A 24,999-nucleotide genomic window follows, 5' to 3' on the forward strand; every position below is an offset into this window, starting at 1 on the left:
TGTCACGGATGAGGCCGCATACTATACAATGTCGTCCGCATACTTCACAATGTGGTTGGTAGTGGACCTAGTGCAGCAGACATGAGTTATCAATGTGAACAGCAGCGGACTCAGGACGCAGCCCTGGGGGGAGCCGGTGCTCAGGGAGATGGCACTGGAGGTGTTGTTGCCCACTCTCACAGATTGGGGTCTGTCTGTGAGGAAGTCAAGCACCAAGTTGCATAGGGAGGTACTGAATCCAAGGGGGGCCAGTTTGCTCACCAAGTGCTGCGGGATGATGGTGTTGAATGCTGACCTTAAGTCCAGAAACAACATCCGCACGTGTGTGTCCTTTCCTTCCAGATGTTCTAAGCTCAGGTGGAGTGCAGAGGAGATGACGTCCTCTGTGGAGCGGTTAGGGCGATAAGCAAACTGGTATGGGTCGAATGTGGGGGGAAGTCTGGAGACAATATATTCCTTTACCAGCCTCTCGAAGCACTTCATTATGATGGGGGTGAGTGCAACGGGGCGGTAATCATTGAGGGAGGAGATTGTGGTTTTTTTTGGCACTGGAATGATTGTGCCCGTCTTAAAGCATGATGGTACCACAGCCTGGGTCAGCGAGATGTTGAAGATGTCTGTGAGAACCCCAGCCAGCTGGTCTGCACATCCCTTAAGCACCTTGCCTGGAATGTCATCAGGTCCCGGTGCTTTCCGGGGATTCACTCTCCTCAGGGTTTTCCGGACATCTGCTATGTCCAGGTTGAGCGGCTGCTCATCAGGGCGAGGGATGGATTTTCTCGCCGGAGTGGTGTTAACTGCCTTAAACCTTGCAAAGTAGTTGTTAAGGTCATCTAGGAAGCTGATACTGTTGTCACAGGGACAGGGGGAAGCTTTATAGTCCGTGATGACCTGTATGCCCTGCCACATGCGTCTAGTGTTTGTGGGGTTCTCGAAGAAGTCCTGCACTTTCTGACTGTGAGCACGCTTTGCAACCTTAATGGCACGGTTCAGGTTAGCTCTGGCTGTTTTTAATGCCACCATGTCGCCAGACTTAAAAGCCTTGTTCCGAGCCTTCAGCATTGCACATACCTCACTGTTCATCCAGGGTTTCTCGTTGGCCCGTGTGGGGATGTTCTTGATCACACTGACATCCTCCATGCACTTCTAAATGTATGCGGTATGCGGACACAGACTGCATACTCCTCCACACGTGTGGTGATTTTCGGTGGCGGCTGCCTTGAACATGTCCCAGTCTGTGGTTTCGAAGCAGTCTTGTAATGCTGACATTGCTCCCTCTGGCCAGGTCCTCACCTGCTTCACTGTAGCTTGCTTCCTGATCAGCAGGGGCTTGTATGCAGGAATTAGCATCACAGATAGATGGTCTGAGGAGCCGAGGTAGGGGCGTGGTGCAGCTTTATACGCATGTTTAATATTACTATACACCAAATCCAATTTGCTTCCACCCCTGGCTGCAAAATTCACATATTGATGGAAATGAGGGAACACAGTTTTCATGTTAGCTTGATTAAAATCCCCTGCCACGATGAAAACTCCCTCTGGATGTGTAGATTGCAGTTCATTGATGGAGCAGTACAAAGCATTCAAAGCTTCTTTGGTGTTAGCACTGGGGGGAATGTTCACTACTGTGAAGATCGTAGCACTGAATTCCCTGGGTAAATAAAATGGCCTGCCTGCATTTTATAGTTAATAGTTCTACATCAGGAGAGCAGTGACGTGATACTATCTTCCCATTATTGCACCAGGTGTTATTGACGTATATACAAACACCACCGCCTCGGGATTTACCGGTGAGAGTGTTGCTCCTGTCCGACCGAAACATAGTTAGCCCCTCGATGCTAACTGCCTCGTCCGGAACGGATGGTTTCAACCACATTTCTGTTAGAAATATGGCGCAACAGTCTCTCATCTCGTGTCTTGCATTTAAATCCAGCTTCAGGTAGTCCATTTTGTTCTCCATGGAGCGGACGTTTGAAAGCAGGATGGAAGGAAGCGGCGTTCTGTGAGGATTAGCCTTTAGCTTTGTTGTTAGCCCCGCTCGGCATCCCCGCTTCTGCTTCCGATCACACTGCTTACGTCTCTTCTGTTGACGGTCCCCGCTGGTACTTGACTCTGCTGCTTCAAAGGCCGCTGGATGTAGCCGGCGTAGAATTCCCATGCTAGCGAGAAGGTCCAACGTACACGCATCTTTCAGTCCAAAACGGCCCGATCTATCCACATCCAGAATTGTCTGGTGACCACGGAGTGTCCACGCTGTAAGCCAGCCATGAATATCACACAACGTGCCAACTTCACTGGTTTTGGGGTTTGTATTTGAGAAGCAATGGGTTACCTATATGTTTTGTTTGCTGTGCCTGTGTAAAGCCTTGTTGTTGTTTACATTTTTCAAAGAGGTGATAAAATGTAAATGTGGTATACAGTCTATGCTAGGAGGTTGGTGTGATAAGACAGTGACATGTGATTCCGTAAAGAGAGTTTTTTTCTGTGACTGTTACAATGTTGGATACTTGTGTTAAACAATGCCACGGTGTCAAATTATAATGTTCATGCCTTTAGGAGTGAGATTGCACAAACTTATAGAAGCCTCTGACCGCAGTGTCTGTAAAATACAGTGTTACATAACAGTGTTGTGGACATACGTATTTGGGTATTTCTAGTTTGTGCTGTCGGGCAGCTTTATTTCCCTCAGCTTCGGGCTGTGAAAATGGTATGGCTGCCGCCCCTGGTGTTATTCCTTCTAGTCGCATGGCCTCCCGCTGCCCTGAGGTCTATGAAGTATATTTTTTTATTTGCCCACAACATTTTGCGTCAAGATGGGTCAATACGAAATTACAGAATGATAAACTACACACCATTGCAACATTGTGACTTGGTTTGAGGAAACAAAAGAGAAGGTAGGATAAAAAATTAATTTAATCTAATCGTGGCATCTGTATAATAACACCAACGTGACATGCGGTGACATAAATGGTCGTAAAAGCAGCTTTCAACTCCAGGTGTACCTAATGTTGTGACTGGCAAATCTATATACTGTTATACTTTATTTTCGACCGTGTCATAAAAAATTCCGGTGACGGTCGTCTCCAAGATATATTTAACAATGTACATTTTCAACAGATAAATTATGACTCCTCCACAAACAGTTTGCAGACATACGCAGAAAATGGCTTGTAAATTGTGAACCACCAAAATCTACGCAAAATTAGAATCGTACGTCCCCTCTAAAGAGCCAGTCTTTCCAGGATTTTGGGGCCATTTTTGTTTTTGTTACAGCATAAAATGGCTGATTTTGCAGCAGAGGTTTTCAAAAGTTGCCATGTTTTAAGGCTCTTTTCATTTATATTACATTCTCTTGTGATTTTATCAATTTCCAATCAGTGTTTTAAGTGTTTTTTGTTACCCTAAACCCAAAAAGGAGAGGATTTCAACAAATCTAACAACACATTAGGTTTCCGATCAGTGTTAATTTTGACAGCAGTTTTTAATTTAGTTTTAATCAGAATCTTTTGACGAAAATGTATTGTAAATGTATTAAAATTTTAGTCATGAAAATGTATTTAATTTTAGTCTAGTTTTAGTCGACTAAATTACTCAACATTTTAGTTTACTAAAATTACAGTAAACTTTTTGTCGACTAAAGTATAAAGTATAACACACATTTGAAGTTGTCTTGAAACCAGTTGTATTAAGCTCTTTGCAGAGCATCTCAAAAACTACATTCACAACAAGACTTGCACTACATGAATAAAACAATATGTAAATTTCACACTAACCTTACTGTGCGTTATTATTTTAGTTGGGAGTACGTTTTTTCTCCAAATGTTGAATAATATATATATATATTGGTTTGTATTGTAGTACTTTAAGATTCATTAAAAATTAAAAGTGCTAACTAAGAAAATCTATTATTATTAGTTATTATTTCTGGTAGAGGTGTTGTGTCCTTCTCTGTACAGCGGTCCTCGAACGCACCAGAAAAACACTGTCTCTTTTCCTCTGAGAATCATAATTCTGTTCTAAGGCAGCACAGTTGGAGGATTAATTTGCACAATTGAATATCTTAGTTGCTCAGGCAGTAATGTGTTTATATAAGTTTAGATTTGGAGTAAGTTGTTCCTTAGTGGGGAAAGACGTTAATGTTTTCATGTTAGCATTTAGGCTAGCGATCTGGCACCAAACAGTCAGTGAGTTTATCAACGTGCAGTTATCAATCTTGGTTTTTCGATCATTTTAATTTAAAAGGGTAATACTAACTGTCGGGAGATTTGCTGCGGTCATCATTTTAGCGTTTAGTTTTCGAGCCTAGTAGGAATTCCCCACAATACAGTATTGTTTTCCCTGTTTTCTTGCCTTACAAAGAATGCAGTTCTGATTGGACTCCTTTGTGATTTATCCCCTACCCCTCTCCCACATCCAACTGCGATTGGATAACTTGTCCCACCCACCAAAAGACGAAATTAAACATGACTGGCCGATGCCGATACCAATACCGATCACATGTATTAACTGTAAAAAGTTTCCATTTCTTTATGGTGAGTGCTATTAAAGGGGCTGTTTGCAACATTTACACAGATGCCGAGAGGGCACCAACTTTCCAATGTATTTCACACAGTATATCCCGCCCTCTCACGGCTTCTCATACGTAATGACATACTTACGTACATACATAACACATGCACACACATTAGCTTTAGGTGTTGTTAGCTAATATTAGCAACTTACTTAGGTAGCGTTAGCTGTCATTGAATGTATATTCTATCATAACAACAACATGACTGCTTTTGTATGGTTGCACGCGCTCCCTGCGTGTATGTGTTGATGAGACCGGGTGAGTGACCGCCGTGAACACCAATCATTTTATTCGGGCAGGTAAAAATTATTATTACATAACTGGATGGATGGATGGAACTTTGTCAAACAAATGTCTTCTGTTAAACCACTAATGTTAACACAAGTTACCATTAGTGGTGTACCTGTTATATTTTTGCTTTGAAAAATGTTAGTGTGAGGAAGTTGCAGACAGCACCTTTGAATACATTATGCTTGCAGGGTTTTCCCATAATGTGTTTGATCGTGGCGGTGCACCACGGCAACATATTGTTTTACGTGAAAATACAATTAAATAACACAATGTATTGTAGCATCCAGAAGAAGACACATGTCCAACACTCTTTAAAGATATCGTATATTGCAAATGTTATGCTAACAATAGACCCAATTCCAACAAATATTTGCCTCCTCGCACAAACATCCGCCCCCATGTTTCACTCCTCGACACACAACACTTCCTCATTCTCCGCTGACACGGTGTGTTCATAGATCATGGGCCAAATGAACATCATGACACACAAACATAAACTTTAACACTGGCAGGTAGTCACAATATAAATGGATATATGTTAATTTTTTGCACACAATTGACTCATGATGCACCAAAAGTTTGGCCGCCGAAAAAAGACGTACTTTGATCACTAGAACAGCACTGCCGAAACCGGTTGTTGTGATGATGATGCCTTCACAATGTGGAATATATATATTTTTTGTCAATCACTTTTTATTGACAGAGGTTATAGCCATTTTCCATCCATGTTAGTGTAAAGACAGAAATGAAGAGCGGAACTAATGTGTAGTGAAGTAGTTGCCCGTAGGTCCCTTTTTAGGTGTGGGTATTTCCTCCCCCTCCCCTCAGAGGAAACTTGGGAAGCTTCAAGGATTGTTCGTGTCTTCACTCTTCTTAAACATTGCCTGTGTTTTCCAGGGGTTAGACTATGAACACAACCTTTTGTCTACTGAACTCACACGCCTGTGAGACCGGTAACAAATAGTGGGGGCTCGTCCGGGATCTCTCGTCCACTTAAGCGGAGGAGCTGATCCAGAGATATCAGAACCGTAAAACCAGGGGGACTGCAGCCTACAAGGGAGCCAGCAGGTGTCCACAGTGAGCAGGATTCCAGCGTCACAGAGGGAGCCGTGCTGTTTAACCAGGGGCCACCAGCCAACCCGCGAGCACATCTGATTCAACAAGATCACGTTGTAAAACTACTAAACTCTCCACCATGACAGGCGCGTGTAAGGAAATGGTGTGGAGTATCAAAAATAACTTGTTTCGGCTCTCAAGTGCCGATCTTCACTAAGTAGCAAGGAGCATTGCAGCCGATGAACAAGACTTTGTCAAGACAAATGTAAGCGATGATGAGGGTGCCATGGACTTTATCATCACCTATCTTCAGTGCCCCGTCTTACTAGAACTGGAAGATGAAGGTATGGGCAATTTGTTGATGCTGAATGATTTAATCCGTCAGATGATTTCCTGCGTTGCTGCTGATTTACCTGTAAATGTAGACAGTGATGTTGTACATGTTTCGCCTAGCGCCACCCCACTCACTGTAACTACAGGCACTACATTGCCATCATCCTACCAACATTCCTACAACACAGTCACAAAGCTATATGCTAATAATGCTACTAACATAAGCTGTGACACAACTTCACAGTCAGTAGGAGAACTTAGAAGAGTGTATGATGAGTTAGGTGAAAGGCTTAGACAGTATGAGGCTGAAGGTATTGCTCAACTCACTACACCCAACTTTGTAAGACCACATCAGATGACTGAGAGGTTAGTTCCCTTTAACGACCTCACCTATTTTCAGCGCCGAGAATTTAAAGTACATGGTGGACAAATAGCAGATCATACATCAGACATTAGCTACAACAATGTTTGCAAACAAATTAATGAAGGTGTTAAAGAGGGTTTTACAGGGCCAGAAGTAGTCAGAGGGGTTTTAAGGGTTGTTAAACCAGGCACTTTTCGAGACATGCTTGTAAACAAAGATGAAATTAGCATCCCTGAACTCAAGGGCTTCCTAAGATCCCACCTAGGTGAAAAAGCAACCACCGAAATGTTCCAGGAGCTAATGTGTGCTCGACAAACTGAACCTGAGACACCCCGACAGTTCCTTTATCGCATGATTGGGCTAAAACAAAAATTGTTATTTCAGTCAAGGCAGGCTGGCACAGATGTTTCTTATGACCCAAAGACAATCCAGGAAGTGTTCCTTCACACAATTTACCAGGGGTTTGGAGCCAAATATACTGATCTTTGGCAGAGACTGAGGCCCATCATTTCTAACCATTAAATAAGCGATGAAGAAATCCTCAGCCATGTCATGAAAATCATTAATGATGAAAATGAACACCTTCGTAGACTTGGTCAAACAACCCGTCAGAAAACAATACACACTAACAGTGCCAAAGTGGACACAGAGGGTCATTGTTATGAACAAGGTAGAGATGCAACTGTAAATAGCACAAACACACAGACACTGGAGCAACTCAGTAACCAAGTCGCCAACCTGACACAACTGGTGACAACACTGATGGAACGGCAAGCGGTTAGCACCCATACCCCCGCACTGCCAATCCGACCACAAGCCCCGTCTAATTTTGTCTCACAACCTCCAGTCAATCGACAGCCCCAACAACCCCCAGCTCAAAATCCAAGTCAAAGCAAGAAAAGGACAGCTTTCTGCTGTAAATGCACTGAACAGAATGTGCCCGAGTGTAACCACTGTTTCACGTGTGGACAAGCTGGACACAGAGCAGTGGGGTGTTTGAAGCGGATTAAGTTTCAGTTAAACGAAATGCGGTCTCTGTCGAGGGACAGCCAGAGTCCAATGCACAACTCAAGTCCCCACCAATAAGCTTAGCCACTGAACTCGTAACACAAAGAACTAAAAGTGACAGAGGCAAAACAGAAATGGTTTCAGGCAATCGTACCCCAATTCCCATAGCACCTTTGGTTGGTAATAAAAGTCGGTTGGATTGCCTAATAAGTGGCTATCCCCTAAGTGTCCTATTTGATTCAGGCTCCCAGGTGAGCATAATTGATCGCGATTGGGCAAACACACACATTCCTAACTATGCAGTAAGGCCACTCAAGGAACTTATTGAGGAGAACCCGGATGTTTATGCGGTAAATGGACAAGCAATCCCCTATGACGGGTGGGTTGAATTTACTGTTAATCTGGCAGGCAATGATAATCCAAACATAACTATACAAGTCCCATTCCTAGTCAGCCAGTTGTCGCTATCCCAGCCCCTTGTAGATGCAAATGTAATTGAGACAATCATCAAGAGATCGGAGTCATCTAGGGATGCAGCCGCCAGGGTTACCAGCCTCCTATGTCACGCATTTAAGATGGAAGCAGATGAAATAAAAGCCATGGTAAACATTCTCCAGGTTCCCCATGGAGCAAACTGCGACCCAGTCACAGTGAGGGTAGGAAAAGATAACATCATCATCCCAGCTGGAAAAACTGTACATGTGTGGTGTAGAATACCGCAAAACTTCAACACCTCAGACCCACTAGTCCTGTATGAACCCATGGAGGAAAACACAGCTTTAAGACAGTTCAGTGTAGGAGAGGGTGTTTTAGAGATCTACAACAGTCAACGACCTTACATAAAAATATCTGTTGCCAACCATTGAAAACATGACATTATTTTACCAAAGAGAACTGCCATGGGGACTATACAGCACATTGACAAAATTTTAGAGACAGATACACCAGACACCCGGCAGACTGCACAGACAAATGCAAAATATAGTGCAACTGAGGTAAGGGCAGTCTCTTCAAACAACCCTGTTGAGCATTGGTTGCCCCCTGTCGATCTCAACCACCTGAGTGCCGAACAACAAGAACTAGTGAACAAAGTACTTTGTGAGGAGTCAGGTGCATTTTCCCGTACTAGTGATGACATCGGTTGCATGCCGTCCCTTCAAATGGAGGTCATAGTCAAAGATGACATTCCAGTTCAAAAGTCCTATGCATCAATCCCAAAACCCCTTTACAAAGAAGTAAAAGAGTACCTTCAAGAGCTTTTAGTGAAGGGATGGATTGTTAAGTCCCGGTCTCCTTATGCAGCCCCAGTCATATGTGTAAGAAAAAAAGATTGCACCTTACAGCTATGTATAGACTATAGGCTTCTGAATAATAAAACTGTACCTGACAGACACCCCTTGCCCAGGATCCAGGACCTCACTGACTCCCTGGGAGGTTACAACTGGTTCTCAATTCTCGATCAAGGAAAAGCTTACCATCAGGGCTTTATTGCCGAGGGGTCAAGATATCTGACGGCATTCACAACTCCTTGGGGTCTGTACGAATGGGTCAGGATCCCATTTGGACTATCAAATGCCCCAGCTGCATTCCAAAGGAGCATGGAGGAGATGCTCAGCGCCCTCCGAGGCGAATGCTGCATCCCCTACCTCGACGATGTGCTGTGTTATGCCAAATCATTTGACGAGCACTTGGAGGTGCTGCGCAAAGTCCTCCAAGCTTTACAACGACATGGAGTGAAGTTAAAACCTGAGAAGTGTGAGTTATTTCGCAAAGAGGTCCGGTATGTTGGTCGACTAGTTTCAGCTGAAGGTGTGAGAGTTGACCCCAAAGACCTAGAAGCTGTCCAGGCACTGGCACAAAAGACACCACAGACAGTTGGAGATGTCAGTCAGTTAATGGGATTTTTAAATTACTATCGGACATATGTGCAGAATTTCTCAAGAATAGCAAATCCTTTGTATGACCTGCTCCAGGTGAGGATCAACAACCAACAGCCTTATGCGCCACGTGGAAAGAACAAGAGTGCCCAGCAGTCATCTCGAACGCCAGTGAACTGGTGTGAGGATCACCAAAGAGTCCTGGAAAGCCTAATTGACATGCTCACCAAACCCCCAGTACTGGCCTACCCCGATTTTGACAGCCCTTTTATTCTCCACACAGATGCTTCCCAGAAAGGCTTAGGAGCAGTTCTCTATCAGAAGCAAAATGGAAAGATGAGGATTATTGGATATGGTTCACGTACATTGACACCAGCAGAGCAGAATTACCATCTACATAGTGGGAAACTTGAGTTTTTAGCCCTGAAGTGGGCAGTATTTGATAAATTCAGGGATTATCTGTTTTACACACCCCACCTCACGGTCTACACAGACAACAATCCCTTGACATATGTGCTTAGCACTGCCAAACTCAATGCTGTGGGTTACCGTTGGGTGGGTCAGCTCGCGGATTTCAATTTTGATATAAAATATAGACCCGGCAGAAGTAACATCGATGCAGACACTTTGTCTCGCTGCCCCTTGGATATTGGATCCTTAATAGATGAGTGTTCCGAAGAACTATCTCAAGAAGCGGTAGGTGCAATATGGGAAGGAGGTCGGCGAGGCCAACAAGGGGATGTAGCCTGGGTGGCAGCTCTTAACATTATATCTGAGGACCAACCCCAAACGGAACCTCTGCCACAGATAAGTCATGACGAGTTGGTCAGAGAACAAAGGAAAGATGCAGCAGTTGGAAAAGTTATGGAACTTAAAGAGAAAGACATGTCACTCACACAGGTGGACAAACTTAAAACTGACATACACATCAGAAAACTGTTACGAGAATGGAATAGACTAGTTATAGAGGATGACCTTCTTTATAGGAAGACTAAAGAAAGAAGACAACTAGTAATTCCCGCCACCTATAAGCAGACAGTTCTTGTCCACCTTCACAACCGCATGGGCCATATAGGTGTCGAAAAGGTGCTAAACTTAGCAAGAGCCAGGTTCTACTGGCCTTTCATGAAAAGGGATATTGAAGAGTATGTAGCTAAAAAGTGCCCCTGTATCAAGCAGAAAAAACCCACATTGCACGAAAGAGCACCCATGAGTAACATTACATCAAACTCACCTTTGGAGCTCGTGTGTATTGACTTTCTGCATTTAGAAGCTAGCCGTGGAGGGTTTGAGTACATTTTGGTTGTTATAGACCATTTCACAGGCCTATCCCACCCGTAACAAAGCTGGCAAGACAGCAGCCAATGACTGTTCAATGACTTCATCCCTAGGTTTGGGTACCCCACCAAACTCCACCACGATCAAGGCCGGGAATTCAAAAATAAACTGTTCAACTGTTTGGTATTGGGCACTCAAGGACTTCCCCCTACCACCCACAGTCCAACCCAGCTGAAAGGCTAAACCGTACACTGTTGCAAATGTTAAGGACCCTTGGAGAAAAGGAGAAGGAACGGTGGAAGGACCATTTACCCCATGTCATGCATGCATACAACTGCACAAAACATGAGGCTACAGGCTTTTCACCCTATTACTTATTGTATGGCAGACACCCCTGTCTCCCAGTTGACCTTCTCTTTGGGCTCATGAATGATGAAGGAGTTGACAGTCCAGAAGGATATGTTGAGAAATGGGCTAGAAAGATGAGTGAGGCATACCGGATTGCTAATTCAAACAGCCAACAATCAAGCGCAAAAGGAAAGGAACATTATGATAAGAGATGCCGAGGAGTGACTCTTCAAGTCGGAGACAGAGTCCTTGTCCGCAATCTGAGTCAAAGAGGCGGACCTGGTAAACTGAGACCTTACTGGGAACAGAAAATGTATGTGGTAAAAGAACAAGTAGGGGACAACCCTGTCTACAAAGTGATCCCAGAATCTGGAGGCTGCTACACCCGCACACTACACAGAAACTTGTTATTACAAGTTAATGACTTGCCAGTTGAGACCCCTCAAAGCTTACCTGATAAAACAGCCCAATCGCAGAAGAAACTTAAAAGAAGCCAAACACACACACAGAACATTGAACAGGCACAAAGGTCAGACAGTGGTTCAGATGATGACAGTGATGAGGATCAAAATCCTTGTCGATATTGGCTCCGGGTCCCTACAGTACACCAGAACAGAAAGAGCGAATTCCACAACCACCTTATAACACGGGAGACCCCAGATCAGCCAGAGCTTACAAGGGCAGCTGAGCCAGGACAAGAATCTCATCCTGACCGTGACAGTGACATAAGAAACTCTGTTGAGAGACAAGAGATATTGCATGTGAGTGGACCTGACCAAGGGCTAGAACCCATGCCTTCGAATGTGCTAGATGTTAATCAGGACCAAGAAGTAAATGTAATACGAGACAGCCTTTGACCACTGAGACAATCAACTCGAGAGCGAAGATCAGGCTATGTGTTCACGTACCCCTCTCTTGGCCAACCCACCTATCAGTTACACCCTACCATTAGCGCAGTTGAAACATATCCAACACAGTACACTCAAATGCAACACATTCCAGCTTATCCCTATCCATTCCACCATCCGATTATAAACCCATATATGTACTTACCTGCCACACACTCTGCTACATGTTATTGACATTTAAAACACTCACAGTTGTACACATCTGTTGGAAACAATTCATGAATGTTGTGATATTTGAGTTGATAAAAATTAATTGTTCCAATGGAAAAAAAAAAAAATATATTAGCTTGTGCAAGATGATTTTATGATTCTGTTATTCTTAAGTGTCAGGAGCCACTTTTGTTTGTCGGGAAGTGTGTGATGCCTTCACAATGTGGAATATATATGTTTTTTTGTCAATCACTTTTTATTGACAGAGGTTATAGCCATTTTCCATCCATGTTAGTGTAAAGACAGAAATGAAGAGCGGAACTAATGTGTAGTGAAGTAGTTGCCCGTAGGTCCCTTTTTAGGTGTGGGTATTTCCTCCCCCTCCCCTCAGAGGAAACTTGGGAAGCTTCAAGGATTGTTCGTGTCTTCACTCTTCTTAAACATTGCCTGTGTTTTCCAGGGGTTAGACTATGAACACAACCTTTTGTCTACTGAACTCACACGCCTCTGAGACCGGTAACAATGACATAAGCAATAAGCACAGGGTTGTTTGGATCGGCAGCAGCACGTCCGCGATGTGGACAGCGATCTTCAAAATTTAAGATGCTGGCGGCTTTTAAAAAGACAAAGGCTCCCAGCAGTGCGAAGTAACGTTGTTTAGAGCGATTGACTGTTCTTTCTTCTCACAATGACAGCATTTCACACACATCTATGTCAATTTATGGGATATTCTGCATTTAACAACAGATTCCACAATCCGCTCCGGATTGTGCATGCACATTCCGATATATATATATATTATATTTTTATGACCATGAGAAGCCATAATCGAATCGAATTAAGTGTCCAGCCACATATTACAGTCTTGTTCGCCTCGTGAAGAGTTGCATTGCCCAAACTCAGCTAAGTGCTTCTGTTTCATACGCTGGAATGAGTTTGTTGCCGTTTTTAAAACAAACTTTGTGCATCACTTGTCCCACGCTTGTTGGCTTAAATGTAAACAACTGACAACACTATTCTTTCCTTTGGAAAATCCTTATCGCTCTGGTTCATGGTAACATCAGCCATGTTTTGCAAGGTGTGTGAATCTCCGCTAAGTAAAAAGGGGGAGGTCGAAAGCAACAGAAGTTCCTGGGGCAATGCAAGAGGAGAAAAATTTAATTATTGATTTTTTTTTAAAATCCTCTGCAAACAAAAGACTCTAATTCATAGATAAAATCAATGTATCGCCCAGGTCTAGTTTACCTTTTACGAATACATACATGGTCCAGAATTGTATGATTGGTTTATTTTACGAAAGAGACAGAATATCAACCAAAAAATCCAGAAAAAAAACATTTAATAAATATGATCAATCAATCCATTTCTATATTGCTAAGTGTCATTAGGGTTGCGGATAGCTAAAGTAAATGGTAAATGGGTTATACTTGTATAGCGCTTTTCTACCTTCAAGGTACTCAAAGCACTTTGATGTTATTTTCACATTCATTCATTCACACACGATTCAAGAGCTGCCATGCAAGGCACTAACTACGACACATCGGGAACAAGGATGAAGTAATATTCTTGCTCAAAAACACAACAAATGTGACTAGGATGGGCGGAAACTGGGGATGAACCACAAACCCTCAATTTGTTGGCACGGCTGCTCTACCGCACGAGCCACGCTGCCCCGTCTGAACTGGTCACCAATCAATCGTAGGGCACACAAACAAACAACTATTCACACTCATATTCACACATATGAACAATTTTACGTCTAAAGGTTGTACATTTATTTTAATGAGTGAAACAAGTATGTATTTATTTTTCCAACCTTAAAGAAGATTGAGCCCACAGACAGGTTGTATCCTCATGAGGCACACACATTTGTTCTGGCCCTTATGCGGGAAGCTTGACGACAAGGAGACTGCTGTTGACATAACCACAGCTATTTTAGCTGCGTGTGAGAAATGGGTTGGGGTGAGTGACGTACTCGGAGATCCTGTTTTTATTGCACAGAAATAAATCTCATCATAATCGTATTTTACACTTTGAAACATCCTAATTGTCGGTGACAGACGTGAAGTCATCTTTTCAGACGTAATTTCACCTCATTGACACAAATGGATGAGGACATGCTGATTCTAGAGGTCCAAAATTAAAGAATAATATATAGGCAAATACAAACGTTTGTACCAGGCAGCTATGGATATGGGGGCCTGTGTCAAATACCAGCTGACACGGGGACCGGGAAAGCAGGGGAATGGTTGTTGAGACACGCTCATCAGAAATTATGTTACTGTTGTATTGTTGCTTGCTACAAAAAATTAAGTTGTTTATTAAGGCAAAACTGTTGTCGGTCTTAACTATCAGCACCTCTTATTGTTGGCAGGACCATGTTTATCCGCTTCTGCTCCTCTGGAAGGACAGGATACACTGTTTGTGGTTCCTTAAATTACAATATCCCTAATCACGTGATTACGCATGGATTCGCAAGATCTCGTAAAAGCCTGCGCTATTTCTGAGCAAGACGTAGCGGCAACATAATGGCGGTGGGCATTGCCGGACTGTGGATAGGACTGACGCCGTTCCGCAGCAGTTTTGTATCCAGTGGAAATCCTCAGTGACTGTTTCTTCAGTGTGCCATTTTGTGGTAGGTCTTATTTACATGCTGAAGCCCTCCCTCCAGGCCAAATCCCATTCGACTGCCTCTCCACCCCATCAGCCATGTTGTAGTTTAGCGCTTCCATATAAGGTCTACTGACAGATAGAACTTAGAACTATATGCTACTAGTTATTAAAAATTGCAAAAGCGGAAGATTCTAGCTTGCATGTGCATGTACGAGCCAGTCTGCCCCACAACAAGAAGATAGATAAAAAGAAGGAACTTATTTACTACAATTTTGAACTACAACTGATTAAAAATGGCATACTCTCCAGGTTAACCTCTACCAAGTATTGAGATATCTGCAAATATGGCAAAATATAGCCCAATCGTCTCAAATTTCAAACGGCTTGTTTGGAAAGAGACAAATGTGTTCTGTTAAAGCAGCACTAAGTAAGTTTTCAACCTTCATAAAATATTTTCATTACTTTTGGGATAATACATGGACTTACAACTAGTTGTCATGGCCTGAGGGGGTCTGTATGGCTCTCACTGGCATTTAGCGACTTTGAGAAGGGGGGCAGGAACCCTGCCACACAAAAAACTACAAATGTGCTGACTTGCTTTACAGCAGTGGTCCCCAACCTTTTTTTTTTTTTTTTTTTGGGGGGGGGGTTATGTTTTTTTTTTGTCATAAAAAAAACAATCATGTGTGACTGTATCCCTGCAGACTGTATTGATCTATCTATATAATGTAGGAACCAGAAATATTAATAACAGAAAGAAACAACCCTTTTGTGTGAATGAGGGGAGGGAGGTTTTTTTTGGGTTGGTGCACTAATTGTAAGTGTATCTTGTATTTTTTATGTTAATTTAATTAAAAAAATAAATATATATATATATATATATATATATATATATATATATATATATATATATATATATATATATATATATATATATATATATATATATATATATATATATATAATTTTTTTATTTTTTTATTTCTTGTGCGGCCTGGTACCAATCGATCCACTGACCGGCACCGGGCCATGGCCCGGTGGTTGGGGACCACTGCTTTACAGCATACGACACTCCCCCTTTACCATTTCTTAAAAAGACAGAGGTCGATGCGAACACCTATGTGCAACTACTGGTATCATGGCAGAAGCTCCAAAACAACCAAAGAAACAACGTTTTGTCTGAGTAGACAAACATTTTTTAACGGAGCTGTGGAGAGGGGCGTGGTCCACGCGTTCCCTGCGGGCGGGGTGTGCGCGGGGGCCGGCCAGGAAGCAGCTGACGGGTGAGTGGATATCTCAGCTGGAGCGAGTTATCTAATCACCTGTTCCTTTATTAGCAGCGCCGGAGACCATGAGAGGGGGAGATAGTGGGAGCAGGAGAGAGACCGAGGTGCTGAAAAGCAACAAGGAGCGGGTCAGAAGGGACCGGACGGCTGAAAAGCAAAGGAAGAAGGGCTGAAGGCGACGAGAACAAAAATAAATAAAAACTCTCCTGTTGAAACCCACGTTCCGAGGTATTGTGGTCACATTGGTCCGTCGAACCCTGAAAGGGAAGTAACAGACTTCCACAGGAGCTTACTCAAATAAAAGGACAGTCGGGATCAACATTGGCCTGGCTTTCACTCGCTGGCGTGAGTTCAAAGACGAGGGATTTCAGACTAATGCTGCCTTGGTTCTGTTCCTGCTAAACTAGTAAGTGACTTTTGATGCTCAAATCAAAATGATAATGTTAACGTTAGTTATCGGAAATGTGCGTGGTATCAATAAATAACTACCAGCGTGACAGTTCCACACTACTTACATCAAAAAAACTCTACCGCCCATCTTTCTTTGCTTCGGACCTGCAACCGCCCCGATACAATTTTGGTAGTAGTGTCATGTTTGCAGCACAATCCAAGATAAGTTCTTGGTAGTGTCTGCTATTTAATATCAGCATAGCCATTAGAGACGTAATATTTGTGCCAATACAACAGCGGACATCATGTCAGTTTGACCCTATATGGGCGAGTCCTGATGGGAAACTTGGTCTTCTTCTGGCAAAACACTACCACTTTAGTCGCCAAAATCAACCAAAACTGAAAGTTCTTAATATTTCTGCCACACCTCCATCGTATGGATAAACATTTTAGGGAGCAGTAGGGATCCAAAATACACAGAAACAGGTGCCGACAGGTAAGAAAAGTTGTTCTTAACATAATATGACCCCTTTAACATTGGCACAAGGCTAGTACTGTATGTTGTTGCAAGTTGATTCTTCCATGTAAAGCTAGCACATGCGCACCAGCCTCAATATCACAAAATAAAGCTGACAAGTTTAAATAGTAATTCATTTGATGACTATCTTTTGGTATGCTCTAAAGCAGGCCTGGGCAATTATTTTAACTCGGGGGCCAAATTTTGAGAAAAAAATGTGTCTGGGGGCCGGTATATCTGATTTTTAGGAACACTAATACAAAAACTCAAAATAATGTCTGATTGAATGCTAAAAAAGTTATGAGACACCGTCTTAAAAAACAGAATGGAAATTTCAGTTTTTTTACTGAATGAGACACCCAGAATGTACATGAAAATAAAGAATGTGGGATTTACAATATTTTTACTATGAACGATAAATCACTGAATATTTACAATATATGAACGTCACACCCCCTCTCCATCCACATATTTTACAATCAAGCGAAACGCAACAAAAATGCAACAAACACAGCGAAATATGAATATGAAGGGTAAAAAAAACCACTTACTATCTGATATATCTGATATTTAACTAAGCTTTAGAACGTTGTTATAAAAATCTCCTTCCACGTCTGTCCCTGACACCCACATTTCAGGTTGACCGCTCTGGAAACACTCTGTGGAAACGCTCCCCACCCACACTGCTTGGTGCCTCGTCTTAGCTGCCGTGACTTACATTACCATAGTAACTAATTAGATTACCATAGTAACTAATTAGATTACCATAGTAACTAGTACATCATGGAAAAGCGCAGATTCCAACCATTGAAATACTTTGTATAGTTCAAGACTCACGGTAATTTGAAAACATCATTGCACATCATAATGGCAGCTACAATTTCCATCTTGAAGATCTAAAAAAATTATTTGGGAATGTCCGGCGGGCCAGATTGAAAAGCTTAACGGGCCACCCCCCGGGCCTTAATTTGCCCAGGTCTGCTCTAAAGAGACTTTTTAAGTTGATGAAACGCTATCCCAGCCAAAAGAAGCAGCAGTTAGCATTTGCACTCACTTCAAGCAAGCTAAGCAAGGTTTTTTCAACAAGGTCTAAAAGGCTTTAAGAAAACTCACCCACATGAAAACACAGTAGGTTGCAACTTTCTCAACTATTGTCGGAATAACATGTTATATTACTAAAGATACACATTTCAAGAAGACACCAAATTTTTCATTAGACTACAACAAAATGTTTTTTGAATACAACGTATTTAATTGCAAAGCAGCTGAAGCTACAGGACAACCGAGCCATAAAAAGGCAGCAACTCTTACCTCGATGAGAAAGTCCCCTGTCCTTAGCCCCGCCTGCCAAGCCACGCCTCCCTCATCCACTGACTCCAGATACTGCAGAGCCGGGAAGGCCGGGGTGGGAGTAAACTCCTCAATGGGCGTATCCGCTTTGTAGCAACAGGAAGAAAAAGGGAAATGTTACATGCAAATAATAAAACAGTTTAAATTGAAAACCAGTAACATTTGTAATGGCAAAATTGTGTCATTGTGTTAAATAATCTAAATGGTAAATGGTAAATGGGTTATACTTGTATAGTACTTTTCTACCTTTTTAAGGAACTCAAAGCGCTTTGACACTATTTCCACATTCACCCATTCACACACACATTCACACACTGATGGCGGGAGCTGCCATGCATGGCGCTAACCAGGACCCATCCGGAGCAAGGTTGAAGTGTCTTGCTCATGGACACAACGGACGGTGGTAGAAGGTGGGGATTGAACCAGGAACCCTCAGGTTGCTGGCACAGCCACTCTCCCAACTGCGCCACGCCGTCTTCTTATTAGTTGGAGATACTCCAGAGAACTGCACTGTAATAAACTGTGAGCTGTTTCTGAAATTGTAATAAGCTATTAGCTGCTTAAGAGTCAACATATTAGACACAGCTGTCTGTATAACGCTTTGAAGTTTCACATCACTGCAAAAAATATAAATATATTGTTCACACCGCTCTGGTAATGTAAAGTACAGTATGTGCATCAACACTGCATGAGCATACATTAATTATAAATGTAAAAGGATAATTGTTGATACACTTGTAGTAGCTTTCATTAGATTGTGCTTGTGTACCCCATGTGCATGCTATTTATTTTAGTTATACAACTGTTATTTTGAACAAAATTGTCTAACTGCATCATGTTTAATCCAAATTCATTTAACAGGGGAATTAAAAAAAGTTTCCAAATTAAAACACAGCCTTGAATGACTTTGATGGATATAGAATTTATAAAAAACAAAGTCACTGGGGAAGTGTTTAAACATATTGTCTCCTTTACTCTGGCAAAATGACTTATGCAGGAACTTAGCTGTTGTAATTAGTGTTTGCTATTTATAAATCAATATGCCCTCTTTACTTGTATTATTGTTTGAGCTTTATCTAAGTTTATATTGTGTCTTTTCCCCACACATGGTTTCAGCATCCTTTACTTGCTCTCTCAGTGAGGGTACAAAATATTGTGGCTGCAATTGTGACATGTGACACTTCCCATAACTCATTCTTCGACTAGAAGACAGACAACCTATGAGCATGTACACGCCTTACATTATTGGAATTAGTAGGTTTTTTTAGGTGTCTGTCTGTGAGGCTGACACAGAAAATGGACAGAGCTGAAACAAGTGTGGAAGACAGGCAGAAAGCAAACAACTGCAAAATAGCACAGAGCAAAAGGGGATGTAGGCCTATGTGACAGCTCCAGCATCAGGGAATGTTGTGTGAGTGTTTGTGTGTGCGTGCGTGTGTGTGTGTGCGTGTGTGTGTGTGTGTGTGTGTGTGTGTGTGTGTGTGTGTGCGTGTGTGCTCAACCCGTTGCCCGATAAGCTTGGTTGGGTCAGTTCCTCAGGGTGATAGCAGTGTGTGTCACAATAACTAGAACATTCCACTTGTTTTTCAAGCCAAATCCGTTTTTTTTCTCTCCCTCCATCACTGCCTTTTCCAACCCGTTCTTTCTGTGTCTTAAAAATGGCTACATGAACAGTAAATTAATCTCTTGACGGTAACCATGGAATTGGCCCACCGCTTGGTATCGTGGTGAAATGCAATGTGAATGAGTGAGAATTGTCATAGAAACTGATGCAGCAGTCAAAAGTATTTATTTTTTAGAGCCAATCTTGGCCTTGTGAGGCCACTCACATCACAGCAATAGAAAAGAGGCGAAATGCTTAGTGGGGAATTGCACTTTTTTGGAATCATTCACAGTCCTTATGAGAGACAAGAACATATGTATATTTATTTTATATATATATATATATATATATATATATATATATATATATATATATATATATATATATATATATATATATATATATATATATATATATATATATATATATATATATATATATATATATATATATATATATATCGTTTAGTTTATCGTTTCTTTGGTCAGTGGTCAACAAAATAAACAAACAGTTTTACATTCATAAATTTACAATTTTACATGCCGAAAGTTTAGGCTGAAGTTATATATATATATATATATATATATATATATATATATATATATATATATATATATATATATATATATATATATATATATATATATATATATACATATATATATATATATATATATATATATATATATATATATATATATATATATATATATATATATATATATATATATATACATATATATATTTATATATATATGTATATATGTATAATATACATATATATATATATATATATATATATATATATATATATATATATATATATATATATATATATATATATATATATATATATATATATATATATATATATATATATATATATATAATATACATATATATACATATATACCGTGTTGGGACTAACGCGTTACAAAGTAACGCGCTACTGTAACGCCGTTAGTTTCGGCGGTAACTAGTAATCTAACGCGCTATTTTTTATATTCAGTAACTCAGTTACCGTTACTACATGATGCGTTACTGCGTTGTTTTACGTTATTTTTTATGTAGTATCGGCTAGAAACAGAAGATCTGAGTGTGTTTTATTGCAGCGCTGCGGTGGAAAAGAAGAGGCATGCTTTGTGTGGGTGGGGGCGTAGTTGAGGGGCGCAGGGAGACGTTCCTCCAGGGCCTATGTACTTCGGGGCTAACAACCTTCACTTTACCCGGAAGTGGGTCTTTACAGCTGAGGGTGAATGACGAGGCCGGCGGTTTGTTGCAACTTTGTGACTTTATTGGATGCAGCCATCCACCAAGCTAGAGCACCTGCACGCACTAACTGTAGCTGGTCCCTCACTTCTCTCGCCCACTCACTCACTGACGTCACTCACCTCACATGCTGTCATATCTTAAAAGCCTACTGAAATGAATTTTTTTTATTTAAACGGGGATAGCCGATCCATTCTATGTGTCACACTTGATCATTTCGCAATATTGCCATATTTTTGCTGAAAGGATTTAGTAGAGAACAACGACGATAAAGATCGCAACTTTTGGTATCTGATAAAAAAAAGCCTTGCCCCTCCCGGAAGTGGCGTGACGTAGTCAGTTGAAAGGCTCCTCACATTTTCCTATTGTTTTCAATGCAGCTAGAGCGATTCGGACCGAGAAAGCGAAGATTACCCCATTAATTTGAGCGAGGATGAAATATTCGTGGATGAGGAACGTTAGAGTGAAGGACTAGAATGCAGTGCAAGACATATCTTTTTTCGCTCTGACCGTAACTTAGGTACAAGCTGGCTCATTGGATTCCACACTCTCTCCTTTTTCTATTGTGGATCACAGATTTGTATTTTAAACCACCTCGGATACTATATCAATTTCAATTTAAAATGAGATGAGTGGGACTGGTACCCTGTGCTCGCGAGCAACCTGGTCGATGTTGCTTGGGATCGCTTCAAAACGGCGTTCCTAAAGATACTAAATGACATGGCTCCCGTGAAAACAGTCAGGATCAATGCCCGCTCGGAACCATGGATGAATCCGGACCTATTAGCTGCCATAAAAGACAGAGACAGAAAATACTCCGAATACCAAAAATGTAAAACAGAAGTAGATAAACAACCCAATAATATCAACCTCAAATCACTCCTTTCAACTCTCAAAAAGCAATGCAATAAATTAAGAAATAAGTCAACCAACCTGACTAAATCCTTAAAAAAAATTACACTAACAACAAAATAGAGGAAAACACAAATAAGCCACGTGAGCTCTATAAATTCTCAACAACCAGCTTCCTAGTTGCAGCCAGAAACTTAAAACCAGACTCACCAACATCAGCATCAAGGAGGGTGACTCCCTCATTACAGACAAAATGGAGGTAGCTAGCAGACTTAACACCTTTTTCACCAGCATAGCCGCAACTCTTGTCAACAAGCTGTCCCACCACTCTGGTCACTTTGGTGTAGAACACATTTTGAAGCCTTCTACAGAAAGCTAGGAGTATCCAACGATGATTTCAAATTAGAAATGGTCACAGCTGATGAGGTGTTTAAAAAATTGAGCGCGCTCCACCCAAACTAGGCCACCGGCCTTGATAATATTCCCTCCAGACTCTGCCTCCCTCATTGCCCCGATCATCACACACATAATAAACCTATCAATTACACAAGGCCAAGTACCAAAAGATTTTAAGATAGCAAGAGTAACTCTCCTCTTTAAAAAAGGAAGCAAATTGGAACCTGGCAACTACCGACCTGTTTCTATTCTCAGTTCCATTTCGAAAGTAATGGAGAAAATAGTTTATGAACAGGTCGATAGTTACCTTGCCACTAATAAACTCTTGTACAAATTCCAATCCGGCTTCAGAACTAACCACTCCACTGACACATGCCTTCTCTATCTGACCGACCACATCAAACATGAGGTGGACGCGGGCAAATACTGCGGCATGGTCATGCTGGACCTCCAGAAGGCCTTTGACACCGTTAACCACGCTATACTGTTGGATAAGCTCAGAGCAATCGGATTTAACAAACCACCCCCCCCCCCACACCCCTGATTGTAAATAATGTAAATAATTCAATGTGATTATCTTGTGTGATGACTGTATTATGATGATAGTATATATCTGATAGTATATATCTGTATCATGAATACATTTAAGTGGACCCCGACTTAAACAAGTTGAAAAACTTATTCGGGTGTTACCATTTAGTGGTCAATTGTACGGAATATGTACTTCACTGTGCAACCTACTAATAAAAGTCTCAATCAATCAATCAATCCTCTTGAAAATGAGAGTCGAGAACGCGAAATGGACATTCACAGTGACTTTTATCTCCACGACAATACATCGACGAAACACTTTAGCTACGGAGCTAACGTGATAGCATCGTGCTTAACTGCATATAGAAACAAAATAAATAAATCCCTGACTGGAAGGATAGACAGAAGATCAACAATACTATTAAACCATGGACATGTAAATACACGGTTAATGCTTTCCAGCCTGGCGAAGGTTAACAATGCTGTTGCTAATGACGCCATTGAAGCTAACTTAGCAACCGGACCTCACAGAGCTATGCTAAAAACATTAGCTATCCACCTACGCCAGCCAGCCCTCATCTACTCATCAACACCCGTGCTCACCTGCGTTCCAGCGATCGACGGTGCAACGAAGGACTTCACCCGATCACAGATGTGGTCGGTGAGACGGAGGAAGTTAAAGTGAGTTCGGCGGCTAGCGCGTCTGCTATCCATCTCTGTCCTCCTGGCTGTGTTGCTGTAGTCCGCCGCTAATACACTGATACCACCTACAACTTTCTTCTTTGCAGTCTCCATTGTTCATTAAACAAATTGCAAAAGATTCACCAACACAGATGTCCAGAATACTGTGGAAATTTTAAATGAAAACAGAGCTTGTTTTTATTGTATTCAATGGGGTACCAATACTTCCGTATCAATTGTTGAGTTCACGTGCATACGTCATCATATCTAGACGTTTTCAACCGGAAGTGTAGTGGGAAATTTAAAATTGCACCTTATAAGTTAACCCGGCCGTGTTGGCATGTGTTGCAATGTTAAGATTTCATCATTGATATATAAACTATCAGACTGTGTGGTCGGTAGTAGTGGGTTTCAGTAGGCCTTTAAAGGGCCACACACACACACATGCGCTACTCTCATAACAACTAACATGACATCATGGTGAAGCCAGAAGTCGAGTGTCTTAACATTCTCACTACTTTTCTTTTGTCGAGCACAAAGAAAAGAACATTTTAGTTAAATGTAAGTTGTGTCTAGGATCAAAGATCCTATCTAATTAGAGTTAAAGTGCCATTATGTTGCAGCTATTTAAAATAGTTTTGTCAATTTGTTCTGGCCTGAAATAAATTGGCCCTTTGAACCCTATCTTTGTCTTTGTGTGTTGTATGTAGACCACATTGCTTAGCAGAGTTTGTGTGTTGTATGTAGAGCACATTGCTTAGCAGAGTTCAGTGATGCAAATGCATGTCAACTTGATCAACACATTGTATTATTCTCCAGTGCAATAACAGTACTGAAATGAAGGCTAAAAGGGCATTAATGGGAGCCTTAAAAAAAAAAGGGGGAAAAAAATAAGTAACTAAATAGTTACTTTTCACAGTAACGCATTACTTTTTGGTGTAAGTAACTGAGTTAGTAACTGAGTTACTTTTGAAATAAAGTAACTAGTAACTGTAACTAGTTACTGGTTTTCAGTAACTAACCCAACACTGCATATATATACATATATATACATACATACATACATACATACATATGTATATACATATATAAACATAATTTTATATATATATATATATATATATATATATATATATATATATATATATATATATATATATATATATATATATATATATATATATATATATATATACAATATTTGCCATATTTTGGTCATTTAAACATTACTGAAACTTATTTCCTAGGTGCATTTATTTCAGTGCCCATAGCAAAGCACTTCCTACTTCCAGAAACAAATGTGTGTTTCTACTTGTTCTAATCATGGC

The 24,999-nt window shown here is 41.2% G+C and overlaps 1 protein-coding gene across 1 annotated transcript in view; it reads right to left on the reverse strand.

Moving 5' to 3' along the window:
- shank2b (SH3 and multiple ankyrin repeat domains 2b) overlaps nucleotides 1-24,999 on the reverse strand; it is a 562,868-nt gene that overhangs the window by 231,500 nt on the left and 306,369 nt on the right. Inside the window, exon 10 of the mRNA XM_062036576.1 lies at nucleotides 18,301-18,425. Within this exon, the coding sequence (XP_061892560.1) occupies nucleotides 18,301-18,425 (125 nt within the window). The remainder of the gene's footprint in view (nucleotides 1-18,300; nucleotides 18,426-24,999) is intronic.

This window comes from Entelurus aequoreus, linkage group LG02 (genome assembly GCF_033978785.1).
Source record: "Entelurus aequoreus isolate RoL-2023_Sb linkage group LG02, RoL_Eaeq_v1.1, whole genome shotgun sequence".
NCBI lineage: Eukaryota > Metazoa > Chordata > Actinopteri > Syngnathiformes > Syngnathidae > Entelurus > Entelurus aequoreus.